The sequence below is a fragment of the Doryrhamphus excisus genome, chromosome 6 (genome assembly GCF_030265055.1).
Source record: "Doryrhamphus excisus isolate RoL2022-K1 chromosome 6, RoL_Dexc_1.0, whole genome shotgun sequence".
NCBI classification, from domain to species: Eukaryota; Metazoa; Chordata; class Actinopteri; order Syngnathiformes; family Syngnathidae; genus Doryrhamphus; species Doryrhamphus excisus.
In genome coordinates this window covers 16,814,419-16,830,893 of record NC_080471.1, presented here as the reverse complement: position 1 = coordinate 16,830,893, position 16,475 = coordinate 16,814,419, and the positions used below count along the sequence as shown (strand labels likewise).

The 16,475-nt window shown below is 38.3% G+C and overlaps 1 protein-coding gene across 4 annotated transcripts in view; it reads right to left on the bottom strand.

Annotated features, from left to right (window-relative positions):
• Positions 1-10,683, bottom strand: part of LOC131130796 (transient receptor potential cation channel subfamily M member 1-like) — a 30,297-nt gene extending 19,614 nt beyond the window's left edge. Inside the window, exons 1-3 of one of the 4 annotated variants that reach the window (XM_058074792.1) lie at positions 10,563-10,683; positions 9,651-9,771; positions 8,395-8,473 (exon numbers count right to left, since the gene is read on the bottom strand). In XM_058074792.1, coding sequence (XP_057930775.1) covers positions 8,395-8,473; positions 9,651-9,730 — 159 coding nt within the window. In that variant the 5' untranslated portion in view covers positions 9,731-9,771; positions 10,563-10,683. Of the gene's footprint in view, positions 1-3,041; positions 3,168-3,453; positions 4,885-8,394; positions 8,474-8,644; positions 8,687-9,650; positions 9,772-10,562 lie in introns of those variants that run through there. The other 3 variants (XM_058074795.1, XM_058074794.1, XM_058074793.1) reach the window with 3 other exon arrangements.
• Positions 10,684-16,475: the final 5,792 nt, after the last annotated feature.

Below are 16,475 nucleotides of genomic sequence, written 5' to 3'. Positions count from 1 at the left end.
TCCTGAGAGCAAGCAGCTGCCTTGTTAGAGCTGCCTCCAAGTGCTTAAAAAAACGGGAGGGGAAAAAAAAACTTCAAGATTTGGATATACTGGCAGATCACACTGTGTCACACCAAACAAATTAACAAGAATTAACACAAGCCTCCACACAAACAGCGTTCATTCCAAACATGCTGTATTTAGCAAACAGTCGACACAATGGAACATTTGTGGAGAGGATTGACGTTTCTCTTAACAGTTTTAAATGTATATTTAAATTTATATTTATATTTATATCTGATGAGGTGGCATGATGCAGCATTATGGGAAAACGGAATATGACAGTGGAACACTGCGTGAGGACATATTGATTTCTTATATGCTGTACTGATGCATAATTAAGAAAACAGTCAAATTAATTATTTTTATTGTATTCTGTATGTGTTATCATATATGTAAACTTAAATTTGATTGGTAATCCATCGTGGGGGTACGCTGGAGCCTATCCCAGCTGTCTTTAGGCGGGGTACACCCTGGACTGGTCACCAGCCAATCACAGGGCACATATAGACAAACAACCATTCACACTCACATTCATACCTATGGACAATTTGGAGTCGCCAATTAACCTAGCATGTTTTTGGAATGTTGGAGGAAATCGGAGTACACGGAGAAGACCCACGCATGCACAAAATGCCCAAGCGGAGAATCGAACCCAGGTCATCAGATTGAATAATTCTGAGTTTAACGATATTTTATGATATATGATATGGTAGAAAAAGTGAGAAAATGCGTGTTTGGTTGATTATGTGATGTTTCTTGGCAATGCATTTTAGACCGTTAGAAAGCCTATTTATTAGGCTTTTAAGTGATGCCACATTGTAAGGAACATGCACGTGTGGGATGAACATCAGAGCTGAGTATGTGAGTTGCGGCCGTGAAAAATGTGCCAAATCTTCTCTGCCAGCCTGGTCACACACTCTTTCCTATTCTTCAATCAGCATTAGTTACAAGTCAGCCAATGTGGTTGTGTTGGTCAATCTGACATGAAGAGCAAGCCCCAGCTGATCCCAGGACAGCTGTCAGGCCATTCCATCCTCTCCATTTCCAAATTCTCGAGGTAGTCTTTGATAAACACCTGCTTTATGGAGGCCAGTGTTGTTGTCTTGAAGAACAGAGTTCTTTTCGATTGCCGATGGTTACAAAATGTCATATCGATATCTCTCTGCATTAACATTGCCTCCAATGATGACAAGCCTCATTTTTTTCCACACCATTAGACGGCGTCCACCAAAATATGCTCACTGCCGTATAGGTACAGTAGAATCTGGACTCATTGCTGAATAACATAATATAACATTTCTCCACACGCGTAGGTTCCACTGCACTTGTTGCCGCCATTAGCACAAAGTAGCCTGACGGTGAAAGGTTCCGGATTGTCTGGGCATAGAGATCTCTAAACCTTGACTACAAATCTGTAAAAGATGGCCCATGGTGTCCAAGTACTTCTTGGGGTGTTGTACCAGCTTTGTACCACTGTAGCTGGGTCCATGCTGACAAGTACTGCCAGTCAGGTGACTACCAGAAGCTCTACACACGCTCTTTGCTGTTCCCACAAATACACGTTCCTTACATGTTTTCCAAAGGCAATGAACCCAATTTCCAGCACCATTTCAAAGGTTAACAAACAGGCTTTCCAAAGGTATAAGTAATGGAGCAAACAAATGTCTATATGTATATCTTACAAGCTGTACTGACACTAAAAGAGCATTAAATCCAACTTAATGAACAATGTAATGGTGGTTTATGAAAGTTCCATGCTGTTCTTATGTATATATTCCACCATACACGCCTTATTGTGCTCGCATCACATGGGTTGGGTCTCATGACCCACACAGCTTAGTATGCTGCCAGTATACTCCGCTACATCTTAATCACTATACCAAGAATCACAAATAAAAATGTACACAAATGAAGGATTTTTCTTTATATGCTCAGTGTAAAGGATATTGATAAGTAAAAATAATGTATTTGTTGATAATAACCCTGGGGTGGTTTATGAAATGGATGATAAAGGCTTTTGGGGGGGTCCAGTGCACTCAAAAAAAAAATGTTTAGCCTCAACAAAAAAAATCAACGCAACAGTTTCCATTAGTCTTTCTTAGTTATGACAACTTAATTTGAAATTGCTTTGAACCAACAAACAATATTGCATTGCATGAAATAGCTTTTCCTCTTCACTCAAAGCTTATTTTAAGTAATGCTTACTGAATAATTGTTGTCATAGGGACAAGTTTTTAAGTTCGTAACTCAAAAAAATATGTTGAGTTAACTGACTTAATAATTTTATTCAAAGTAGTTTAATTTGTTGTCTACTTAATTATAATAACAATGCACACAGCTTTTTAAGTAGCAGTAACTTAATATATATATATATATATATATATATATATATATATATATATATATATATATATATATATATATATATATACTTCATTTTTTCTTTTTGGTATTTTTTGTACTTTCAAGAAAGACAGTTCAACCACTGCTTTTGTGCAATTAGCTGCATATTTTTATTTTGAACGCGAGCGTTGCAAAAAGAAAGTAAGAAAACAATCTTACATTTCAACTGCTCCTCTGTGACAAAAGTTTGTAATTCTTATGTATGTTTGTGTGAGCAGCTCAAAATAACCACATACAAAGTCTTCATAGATATATAACAGCAAAAGACAACTCGTCCAATGTTATGGCAAGAGACAAACTGCAAAAGACTGAAAGCTGCATAGTAACATAAGTATAATCCTAACTAAGCCCGCATCAGCCATTTGAAAACAAACTAAAAAACATTCTCTTTGGGCTAAAATATGTGAGTGTGATATATATATGTAAATATATGAGAAACAGTCTCCTTTTTTGTTGCATCTTCAGTTCAATAAATTAACTTTGGGCTAAAATATGAACAGATTTTTTAACTAATACCGTTTTTGTCCACTGTCACAACTGTCATGAAGGTTGAACATACTTTACAGCATAATACTAACTAGCTAACCAATACTAACCAAACATTTGGTTCCTTCCACAACAATTGCTGTTCCCCAGTGTTCTGATCCAGAGGTAGACCTGTCTCCAACAATGGCGATTTTCATCATGTGACTTTCAAGGCTGGTCTCGAACTCTTGGTTGTCCTTTAAAAGGAAAAGAAAATGGATGTATTGTCTTTGATGGTTTACATTTGACCTTAAATTTGTCTGTAAATGTGGCTGTGGCACTTGGGTAACAGTTGCTGTAGGTAGCAGTTACACGGCTAAACTAGCTCAGGGGAAGAATACAACTAACATGTGGTAACAGTGCTATACAAGCTAGCAGTCACATCTTTAAACAAGCTAAGTTTTACTTATCTCAATGAAAGTCTACTGTGACTAATTTAAAGCCATCACTTCAGTAGAACAAATAGAAATACATTTTACTCACCATGAAATGTTGCTTCAGTCTCCTGCTCCTTGTAGGAGATGGAACTTAAAATGGAAAGGTTAATGTTGAGAAAAATTATGTTACCAAGCTAATTTTATTAAGTCATGGCAACTTGAATTTTGTTTTAAGCTTACCAACAATAAAATTTGAGTGTATATGACATGCTAAATTAAGTTCATGTAATAGCCAACATTATTATTTGAACATAACTTAAAAAATAAAGTTAGCAACTTAGAAAGTTTATCTAAATCAATGAATTACATTTTTTACATTGCATTTATGTATTAAATCAAGTGGTGTCAAAAGATACTCTGAATTATTTTTTAGAGTGTGTGGAATGTGATGTCACCAGGGTTGAAGATAAAAGCCACTAATTGCTTGGGTGCTCAATGGGAGCGTGGTTGGAGTTTGATGTGGCGTGACGGGAAGGAAACCCGTGTGGAATCCTTTACTGTTTAAGGAATATTTCAGACCCATGGTGGATCCCACCAGGGCACGAATGAAAAGCCGCCTTTTACCAGGCTCGTACTTGAGGGAAGAGGTGTGGGGTACATGAGTGTCACACCCACGAGATCCGAGCTCGTGGTGGACAAATTAGCATGAACTGTGAACTGTTTTTTTTTTTTTTACTCTAAATGCACTGAATTGTCATCCTGGGTTTTCAAAATCCAGTTAGCGGCCAGTTAGGCATCACATGAGAGCAACATGTCACTGATTAGCCCCGCTGGTAGGCGCCAGTGTCATAAGACATGTTTTAAAGCTGCTGCTCTTTTTGACCCCGAGGAATGTCACACCTCAGGCACACCATGCATATGGATGTGTTTTTACACTGTACAATAACTTTACTTTATAGTGGAGATACTTGATGAACTGGTTGCTATTCATTACTTACAGTCATTACTTAAAGTCAGTCATTTGATAAGAAATGTGAGTAAAATTAATAGTTCTATGTAATGTAGTTTAATTGAGCACATTTTCAATTCAATCCATGACATTATTTAATTTACTGTGATTAATAATACATGTTGAATCTGGAATTATAATCTGGAATACATGCAGAATCTGGAATTATTATATTTAATTTAATTGTCATAATTTAATGTCATTGATAATACATGTGGAATCTGTTGTTGCAGTTTTATCACAATCTTTTTTCCATTACTGCATTCTGCATGCAACTAGTTTACTTTTACACAAGTAGATTAGTACTTATATATAGACATGTACTTATATATTTCAACCGAAAACTGCATCTCAGGTTTGTGATATAAATGTATAAAATGTATAAAAGCATATTAGTATGAATTTTTGGTATTTGCTCTTTTATTCTTTTTTTATTTGTTCTTAAATAATCTTTGCAAATTTTTCTTCTCATAATATTATGAGTTTTTCCACAATCTAATAAAAAAGGACAACTTAATTTAGTTTTGTTTGTTTTTCATTACTTTAGTTTATTGTGGCTAAAAAAATTTCATTAGAATACAACATTTTTCTCTTCAAATTTGGTCTTTATTCTCGTAAAATTAACACATTTATTTCCCATTACTGCTGTTATTTTTAGATTGAAACTTTTCTCTTGTAAATTTTCTTGTCATAATTATGACTGATAATATTATGATTTTATTCTTATAATATTATACCCTTTTCCACAACAAAATATTCTAACAATTGCAACTTTGTTAGGTAATAATAAGTATATAAATAATGATAATAATAATAGATAAGAATAAGAATCTTTGCTTTGCTTCTTTCTTCCTACTCCCTTTGGACTTGTGTGAATTGAATCATTTGATGCATTTTAAATAAAATGAAAACATTACCATCGCCAATACTCATACTCATAATATTACAAGGTTTAAAAAAAGCTTTTTTTCTTTAATATTTGAACTTCATGTTACTAAAATGACCTCATATTATTGACCTTTTCTCATTAGATTACAACTCTCTTAATATTTGGACTTTATTCTTGTAAAATTACTCTTCATTTTTCAATTTTTGCTTTTTAAAATTAAAATTTTTAAAATTAAATTATATTTTTAGAATGTACCACAGGACAATAAAAAAAATGAAAAAAAAACAACCGCGGGCCACAAATAGCCCACGGACTGCACTTTTGGCATCCCCATACTACCAGTAGAATAGTTGTAATCGTAATCGTAAAGTTTAAATGTGGCCCGAATGATTAGCATGTCGGCCACACACTCAGAAAAGACCTGGGTTCGAATCTCCACTTGGACACATTTTGTGTGGCGTTTGCATGTTCTCTCTGTGCAGGCGTGGGTTTTCCCTGGGTACTCCGGTTTCCAACCACATTCCAAAAACATGTTCTCTCTAAATTGTCCATAGGTATGAATGTGAGTGTGAAGTCCCCGAGTGAGGATAAGCAGCATAGAAAATGGATGGATGGAAGTTTAAATGTTACATGAACTTTAGTCGTATTACATTAAGAATCTGAGTTTAACAAGGACAAGGTTTTTATTCTTATTAAGTTTTTCATGAGGATTTTTGCTCAAGTACAGAAAAAAAGCACGTTGAACATTTTCCCAGTTGTTGTTGTAGCAGGACTTCCATAGTCGGAACGCTGACCTCAGGCCTCAAGCATCAGCTCTCTGCTGACTGGAGCCTGATGCAGTCATATGATCTCATTAAAACAATGGAGAAATTGTGGAACGTTTGAAATGAGAGGATTCATACAGGAAATAAATGGAACAGGAAATAAATGGTGAAATAGGACTCAACTCACAGCTCATTGCAGATCCCGCTTGAGGTCGTGGATGGAGTCAGTTCATTTCTTTTACGTTAAAGCTTGTGTTTCTTAGTGAAAGAGTTAAAGGGTCATCCCAGGCAGATTATGCGCTGACTTACATGTGACCTCTAGTCAAAAAAAAGCATGTTTGTTCAAACGTGAAAAAGTGAGAAACAAATAATTTAACAATAAGAACTTCTGCCATTGAAGAAGAGTACTCGATAATACTGAGAGTTGTTTCTAATCCAGTCTAGTCTAGTCTAGTCTATTGTGGGACCATAACTGATGATAGTAAATAGAGACGTATTGTCCAAGCATTATACTGTAGCAGATAAAGCCTTCCTTAAACCATAGGAATGGATGTCAGGGAAAAATGTATGAATGAAAATCACCTTTTGACACCATCTGTTGCGTTTATATTTAGCAACAATCTCATTAAAAGTGTTGGCCTATTTCGATAAGAGCCATGACATCGCTAATAGCGTTACAGAACAAAACAAAAGGCATGTGGATTATGCAAATATTAATAACCGCCATACATGTCTGCAAACCTGTCACATGCAAAACATTCTGTCTTTCAAAATGGAAGCTCTACTAGGGCTGTCAACCGATTAAATTTGGTCGATTAATTGCATCGGTCCATAGTTAACTCGCATTTAATCGCAGATAGAAATCAGTTTTTATCTATAATAAGTAGGTTTGTGGTAAACGATTCGATGTTCAACTACAACGATAATTACATCAAATTAAAACAATACAGTTAGCATCATATATTCATTCATTCATTTTCTACCGCTTTTCCTCACAAGGGTCGTGGGGGTGCTGGAGCCTATCCCAGCTGTCTTGGGGCAAGAGGCAGGGTACACCCTGGACTGGTCGCCAGCCAATCACAGGGCACATATAGACAAACAACCATTCACACTCACATTCATACCTATGGACAATTTGGAGTCGCCAATTAACCTAGCATGTTTTTGGAATGTGGGAGGAAACCGGAGTACCTGGAGAAAACCCACGCATGCACGGGGAGAACATGCAAACTCCACACAGAGATGGCCGAGGGTGGAATTGAACCCTGGTCTCCTGTGAGGTCTGCGCGCTAAACACTACGTAGACCGCCGTGCCACCCGCATCATATATTTGTATTGCTATTTTTCTTTATTATTAGCATATTAGCTCTTAAACTCCTAACTAACTTGAAGTATTGAACGTAATTAATCCTGGGGCATTTTTTTGTCATTTTGATAAAGTTTCACATGACTGTAATCAACTTACATGTCATTTATTCCAGCCTGAGGTTGGCATCTTTCTGTTTCAATGGATCGAATCCGAGCCTCACTTTTTTTTTTGTCCACTCCCAATAGCTATGGTTTAAGTCTGCATATTCATGTAATACCAAATTGAAGGGGAAAGTCATGCAATCATGATAAAGCAGTAGCCAAGGTACAAAAATACCATACATACAACCAACCATAAAGCCCCACTCACAGTGACAGCTTTTCACTGCTGCGCCGTACGGGGATTGGAACACCAATATGAATGAAATATTCAAGCTTAAGCACTCTTAATGCATAAAATAATCATCAAACTTACTTATTGTCGATACTGTATGATGCACTTCATACTCTGTCTTCTTTCTGTGCCTTGAGGCATTCAGGCGCACTTGTAATTGAGAGTTTTCGTCTCTAGTTTTTTAAAATTTTTATTCACATACCCACTTCAACAATTGGGAAACCCAAGGGGTATACTTAGCCCACTTTACGAACATGGGCTGTATATTATATTAAAAGTTACCAAAGTCAACCCCAATTTGAACCATACCTGTCAACTCGTTCTCGTGTATAAATTACCTGTAAATTTCCTGTATTTTAACTGATTTCAGATATACAAAATGTCTTGCTTTCAAGGGTTTATTAATTGGAGTGTTAATCACATGAAAGCAGCATAAAACATATCACAGTATATTTAATCTGTGGCGGTGGTTGCCATACAGGCCATTATGAAGGCTTAAAGTACTGAGTGGCTTTAACTTGAAGCCTGCTCATCTTCACTAACAGCATGCCGACATTCACATTTCATCATCAGTCCTCAAACATGATCGATTAACCCCAAACGTGGCGACCAAAGGACATAAAATATTACTATATTGAAATAAAAGTGAATAACAAAATAAGTGTGACCCGGTTGTGTCTTACCTTCTGAGATCCAGATGTGCTGCGTTTCAGGGAGGATCTCTTAAAGGTACCAGCAGGGCCTTTGGTGTCCATGCTGGAGCTGCAACCAGAGGTCAAGGGTCACCATGAGAGAACCATTGTGCGGCAAAGGTAAAAAGTAAGCATCATTAAAGGTTTCAGCTCTTCCTCTCTCTTCTCTCACTGCACTTTGTCTCCCCGACTGACAAGACAACACATTTCAAGCGGGGATATAAATCACTCGATGACATACTTGACACATAGACCCCTTTCCTCTGCCGCGCATCCCATAATCAGGCTTAATGCAGCCGGCTCTTACGAAGCCTCCGAGTCTAATGGATAGAGATTTATTAAATGGTTATTGAAGGTAAATCTACTTTGGAACACCACAAGCCCCCAAAAAGGCTTAGAGCGTCCATGCAAGCTGTGAAGCTAAAGTTATCTGCTGTGGAGCCAAAGGTTATACCAGCACATGAAGCTCGCTTCTTTGGGATAGACAGACAGAAACGTAGAAAAAAGTGGGCTTAACATGTTACATTCAATCAACTATTAAGACACGACTGCACAATCGAATGAGAGCTGTATTTAGAAAGTATTCTACATATTGTAGTTTGCAGTGTAGAACCTCACTGCATATTACAGGAAGCCATTTCTCATGTAACTAAACCAAAAAAATAAATAAAAAGTATACTACAACCACTATAAACATTATGTTTAACAAAATGACCATAATTCAAATTAAATATGCAGAATTTGGATACAGGGCAGCACGGCGGTCGAGTGGTTAGCGCGCAGACCTCACAGCTAGGAGACCAGGGTTCAATTCCACCCTTCACCCTCGGCCATCTCTGTGTGGAGTTTGCATGTTCTCCCCGTGCATGCGTGGGTTTTCTCCGGGTACTCCGGTTTCCTCCCACATTCCAAAAACATGCTAGGTTAATTGGCGACTCCAAATTGTCCATAGGTATGAATGTGAGTGTGGATGGTTGTTTGTCTATATGTGCCCTGTGATTGGCTGGCGACCAGTCCAGGGTGTACCCTGCCTCTCGCCCGAAGACAGCTGGGATAGGCTCCAGCACCCCCGCGACCCTCATGAGGAAAAGCGGCAGAAAATGAATGAATGAATGAATGAATGAATTTGGATACACCACAGCACACTTACAGTACATATCGAATGACATTCTAAAAGGCTTGGCATTGCATTGGTAGTGTAATTATGGTACAGTTAACTGTTAAGGTTTGATTCCCAGGAAACGCACCTCCACTCATTCACCGGACCTCTCCAGTGTTGGTGGTCCCAAGGCCAAATAATTGGGAGCGTTGCGTCAAGGGGGGTCATCTGGTTGGAAACCTGTGCCAACCATACGGCAGTGGTGACCCCTGATAGGATACAACAAAAACAAACATGGACGCAGCCTGTGTCAAATTCTGCAATATTGGGACAATGGATGAGGTTTGGCTGCCACACACACACACATATGCGGATGAATTTGCTCTAAGCTGGCCTTCCCTCAATAAATAAGAGGTTGAATTTCATTTAATTGAGTTTTTGGGCTACAGGGTGTCGCTGTGTGAAAGTGCTAGCATTTGTGGCTAGTTCTTCTGTTACAGCAATACACACGAACATTCAACAACAATGCGGGATGCTGATACTCGGAAAAGTCTGCAGCCAAGTGTTTTTTCTTGCTGGATGAGAGATTAAAAAACGTTTAGCAACTTATTCAATATGTCCAGTGAAACGTCTGTTTGCTTGTAGAGGTTTTTTGTTGCATGTTCATATAAATTATTTCCTACGTACGGGAGAGCGCTCTAAAATGATCCAACACCTCCCTCTGCTGGACGCTAGCTGGAACTGTCGAGTATGTCCCATACTATACTAAACAGTACCATTATAATTACTTAAATTGTATTATAAGTTAAAATATATCAACTCGACTTCATTTAAAAGTGGGAGAATGTATAAAAGATTAATCTCAATACAAGAACAGATGTTATGCAACACATCTTTATATATGTAATCATATAAAATATTCTACTGCTGAATATCAGACACAGTACATGGCTGCTTTTTAAACTAACCATTGTATTTCTAGACGAATCAAACAAGCCCATGCAAACAAAATATACACACTGTAAAAATGCACATTTCAACATCATCAAGCATGCCTTACCTCATTTGGAAAGAGAAGAACATCAAACACATCATTCTGGTCTTTTTATCCAATAAATTAATTCCAGAAAATAGCCATTAAAGTCCAACAAAACTACTGCAATGTGTGCACAGACGGCATCTCGTAATGGATAATACATATTTCTCCTTGTAAGCAAACACTAAAGAGCTTTATCATCTGGTAGTGGCTTTGCATTTGTAAGAGGAGATTATTTAACCCCGGATGATATAGGGCAACACTAATGAATGAAGTTAAGGGTGGAAAAATATGGAATACAAATACATGCAACAACTGTTCTGTGTATACAGTAAGAACATTAATATCTTCTGAATACTAAATTATTGGGGTTTTGCAGTGGTGTAAAGTGCAACAGTTTTAATATCCTGGTTAGAGAGAAGCTAATCAATTAGAATGACCTCTCAGACTTCTAAATCACTAATAAACCAGTTGCTAAACTAAATTAAGACCAAAAGAGGGCGCTCTAAGCTGCTTTAAAGACTGTTCTGACAAAAGAGGTCACAGGTTTGATGATCATTTTTGTTGTGTATAATGTTGACCATGTTGTGCTTTGATCATGGCTGTGCTGTAATCACTATAATCTCATCACCAATGTCTATTACAATACAGCCAACATCTGGGAAGCTGTTATGGGGGAAACAACTTCCAAGGGAGGTGAGAGATATGTGTTTCACTTGTTTGCGGGAACACATAGCAGAAAAAACACCAAACAAAGACACTGTCGACGTGTGCAGATGCTTGCACAGATCTGCAGTGACCTGTACTACTAACAAAACAATACAACTGACATGTTTTGTAACGACTTCACCATAAGACTTTCCCTTGGTTGGTTGGTTGGTTGGTTGCTGGGGAAACAGACTACACACACCTGAGACACACCGAGGTGTGTTCAGTCCCTCAGTGGAGCAAGTTAAGGCAAACAACACACACACCACTGTACAAACAGGTACATGTACATGAAAGAAGATAAAGAAACACAGTAACGATGTGAGGGTGCTGACGCCTCATTTTTTTCTTACAGACTAAACACATTGGTGGATTTGAGGCCAGGAAATAGCGGTTTGTTAAGAACAGGTCATGTTAGGACATGTTCCCTCTACTTTATGCCCATAGGGAGTGGTTATTGCTACAGCAGCACAGTTATTATAACATAATAATAACGCAATTCATCTCTGAATGTTCGTTGACTGGTTCAAATTTTGAAATCATCTTTAGTAACTTTTTAACATTCTATAGTATGCCTTACATATTAAAATGTATAATATATCATAAAATGTATTTGTAGGCACTACTAATGAATGCTAATGAAAGATGATGGGTAGAGGAAAAGATGGAATCGTAAACACGGTCCAGCCTTTAGCTTTGTTGTCAGGATACCAAGACAACTGCGTTTCATTCTCCTGTGGCACCACCTATTTTATATGATATACGATATTTTTGGAGGGAAAGCACAAATGGGCACATAAAAAAATAGTGTCGCCGCAAATGGGCGAGGATCCACTCTAATACGTAAAACAATAACTTGTATACTTACTATTAAATTAAGGTGACGTGGGTGCGTGTACTTTGTTAGAGGGCAGCTAAAGCCCTGGTCCCAACCGGCTGTACTTGCAAGTGTGGGCAGAATTTGGGGTTGAGTACCACCTCAGTACGGATTTGGTAGCATACAGACACTATGTAGCAGTCTTAGTGCAGGAGGAACTTTGGTTGTATGCAGGTCTCTTGAAATGCTAGCTTTTCAACTGTATAAAACAGCATTTCTTTACTTTACTTTACATTACTTTGCAGACCAAACATCTCAGTACACTTACTGATGACTGTTTGTTGTGTTGCAACCACTTTCAAACTAATTCAGCATACTTGCCTATTCATGTTGATGATGTCACCTTGCTCATTATTATTCCCACACTGGCATTTGGCTGTAGCTATAGGCTTTGCAAGCATCTTTTTTAACGCCATGTTACCTTGCATTGTTTCTGACGAGGCTTCACTCTTTTGCTATGTATGCTAGCGGCACCTTCTCCCCCACAGAGACAATGCACAGAGTAATCCTCTTCCTGCCTGTTTGGAGGTGAGAGACGAGGAAAACATAGCAAAATTATTGACTTCATTTTATTAATTTCTTTTGCAAATTTTCTTGTCACATTTTTAAGATCTTGTGACACCCCCACTGCGTATTCTAATAAACCTGCCACACCAAACATGTTTTGAGGTTCAGCGTTTCAATTGACGAGCATCTCAAACGTGTACCCTCTCAGTGGCAATAAGGATTAGTGCTTGTTCCTGAGAGGTGAGTCTCCTCACATTAAGACACATTCACAAAGTCTTTGAGGTGTATGTTCTGCTATTCTATTGATGTCAACTTATTGTTCCTTTTGTTATATCATACTGAGCAGCCAGGACATATACTTTTGCCTCTACTCTAGTGCTAATGCTCACTGAGTGTAGCAGGATATGCTGAAGTCTCACATGATGTTAAATATAACTGATGAGTTTGTGTGACTTTGATTTTTCCAGAAAAATCAAACATTATATAAACATCACTCTATAGGATGCAGAAATAAGTATAATAAATATAATAAAAGCATTGATTGGAGTCCTGCTCTGTTGCTGGGGTGTCCTTAAAGTGGAGTTGAAGTGGCACTTTGGGAGCAATGTAGGTCAAGACTAAAAGCTGCTGGCGTGGGTCTCTAAAGAAGCTACAGCTCGATGTCTGGGGCTCAGAGATGGTCAGAACAGGGTCAAGGTTAAGAAAGAAAGAAGGAAAAGAGCTCTTCCTGTCTGTGTGCTTATATAGGAGTGGTCCCTCGCTATGCCGCTGTCAGCACAAATGCAAGTGGGGAAGTGGACAGAAACAAGGCGTGGCCAACTAGAGGGGGACTTGCGGCTGACTACTTCCCCAGTGAAGAGAGGGTGATGCATACCCTCCTATGGCCCAGTTCATTGGATGCCACAGAAGAAAAAGTGTTCCTGGAACACCAATCCCGTGGGAGAACAGATTCCATGAATTTCCTGCTCAGTGCAGCTAAAACAACCAATTGGCATGCACATCTCTATCCTGCTCTTCACAGAGCACATGCTGACATAAGGCACTTCCAACATTGACCTGGGGCCCACACAAAGGTTAACAGGGAATCCATATGTCACACAGAGTCACGCTGTAAAACAGTAGCTCTCTTAACCTGCAGGAAGTTCTTGGAATCACTGGCTCTGTTGCACATGTCCGACTCCGACAGCTACAGATCAGAGAAGTGTTCCATACAACTGTTTGTGATTGTAGTATCTTGGGCTTTCATAGCGGAAAACCCGAACGCCTTTCCCAGGGAGCGGTGAGGAAGAGCTTCTCACTGGGGAGAAAAATGGGGGTGGCTGAGTCCTGCGCTCAGCTGCATAAATGTCCACTTTCAGCTCATCATGCAACATCACCAAAAGCAGATGTGTGACCCACAGTCCAAAGACGATTTTTAGGGACAGGGATTTGATCAGTAGGACTTGAACGCCACTCCATGTAAAGATGAGTATGCGGTGCACATTTTTATATCCATTTTCTATACCGATTATCCTTATCAGGGTCAGTGGAGTCTATCCCAGTTGACTTTAGATGAGAGGCAAAAGTCAATGACAAACAAAGTTAGACTTTAAATTAAGTTTTCAAGAGAGGTGGGCAGATACTGCCACATATTGACAGTACTGATACCTACGGTGGTATCTGTATTGGGTCATCAGTTCTCTAATTATAGTACGGTCTCGGGCTGATACTGGCATGCGGGGGCACGATACTGTGCCTGATACCAGACAAACCATGTGATGATATTATTATCACATACTATTTAATCATGAGCTTATAATCACGTACTATTTAATCAAAAGACCATTTTGTTTCCAGAAAATGTTCAGTTTATTACATGTATTATATCTAAACAGTGTAAACACAATAATTGCAAGAATATTTCAACAATAATATTTTATCAACAGTCTTATCTTATCAATGTCTGACAATTAAAGTTCCATTAATCAAGTTTGGGTTTTTTGGTGACTGGAGAAGCACTAGGCACTAAGCACTCGTGCGCTGTTCTCTGATTGGTTGTTTCACGGGCACGATACCAGAGCAGCGCGTGCTGAGTGGACAGCTACGGGGTCTGATACTGGACATGGTTAAACTCTATATTTTATCAGTATCACTGCCCTGGGCTTTGACACAGTATCATTTCGGCATTTTCCCGTATCATTCATGGGCAGTTTCTAGGGTACAGGGCCAATTAATACTGTGGTATGTGATAATCTATGGTTCCACATTTCTGTAATGTCAAAAGTTCAACAGATTCACCTCAACCATTTAGGAGATGCCCATCTCTCTTGTTCCATCAATAAAAATGTGAAATTACCCATCGGACTCTGAAATCCGATGAGAAACTGGCTTAATTTGCCTAGTGTGGACCGAACTAACATGAACACTGTAATAGATGTAAATTAGTGAGGCGTTACCAAGCAGAATCAATAATGCTCGCTGTGCTTGTTTGATTACCTCTTCAGCCAAAGAGCTGCTGTGAGCCAGATTATTGTACATGGGCCAAAAACATTTTTTTTCCAATATTTTCAGAGCTTCATCTGCCATGGACAGCTGTTAATGCCATGCAGGCTCAGAATAATCCAGAGAGATGTTTCTAAGAAAGGGTCATCGGCATTATCTGTCATGCAAAGGTCACAAGCTTCAGCTCTTCTCCTCATTGACATAAATGTAAAATTAAATGCACTGAATAACCAAAATACTCCAAACAGTCACTTCTATTATGCAGTCTATTTTGTTATTAGCAGATCCTAGGCCTGTGGTGCCGTCAAATTGATAAAATTGGTCTTTACATTCAACACAAAAAGTTGATTTGTATTTCATTGACTTTCATTCATTACATTGTTTGATAAAGCTCATAAGTTTCACATAAAACAACAAAAACAGTTGTCAATGTGTAGGTAATCTGCTTACATTAGAATCATAATTTATTTTCATAAAAGATTTATGTCACACTTGTTGTCTGTCACTCTCCTATTATGGCTGTTATTTAAAAGTGAAAGAAGAAGGTTATATGCCTCAAATAGATGCATTCAAAGACACAACAAAGACAACAGCTCTGCCATGTTCAGGTGCTGCGAATCATATTATTGACCATGTGGCCAATATACGATGGATTTATCCCATGGAAGGTATCTTTAAAAAGACATTTTCTGAAAATTTCAGCGAAACTATGTACCTATAAACAAATAGAAAGCTGGGGGAACAACTGATGATTAGTTTAAATGCAGGGGCAGGTACGTAGATCCCCCTCAAATTCCATGGAACTATTGATACAACCTTTGAGCCAACTTCATGAGTCACTGGTAATTACCTTCGGGGCACAGTCAACAACCGCAAATTTTATGGCAAGGCAGTCTGTTGTCTCTAAATATCCTGCCAACATCTACCACTACCACACCTTAACTGCACGCAGAGTTGTTAAATTAGATAATAAACATGTTATCACACTCTTTTTTACTACTCAGTAATCCGGTTTCGGGTTTGTTATCAATGGTGCCAATTATGTCACGTGAAACTGAAAACAGGAGACCTGAGGAGCCAACAATGTTATCAGTACAAAGATGTCATTCTTCCTACATATAGGATGAGGAAAAAAATTACTTCACTGCCTGAAGCTCATAATGTTGGCTTTTGTGCAATCAAATTAATAGCTTGCTACTTTGGTACAAAATGTTAATTTTAGTTTGGAGCCTAAAGTGACCTAATTTAGACAACATATGTCTTACATATAGTCCAGGTCCTTTTATATATTATCTTGATTATACAACCTATGAAGATAAAGGTGGGTTCATGTCAGCTGGGATAGGCTCCAGCATACCTCTGCA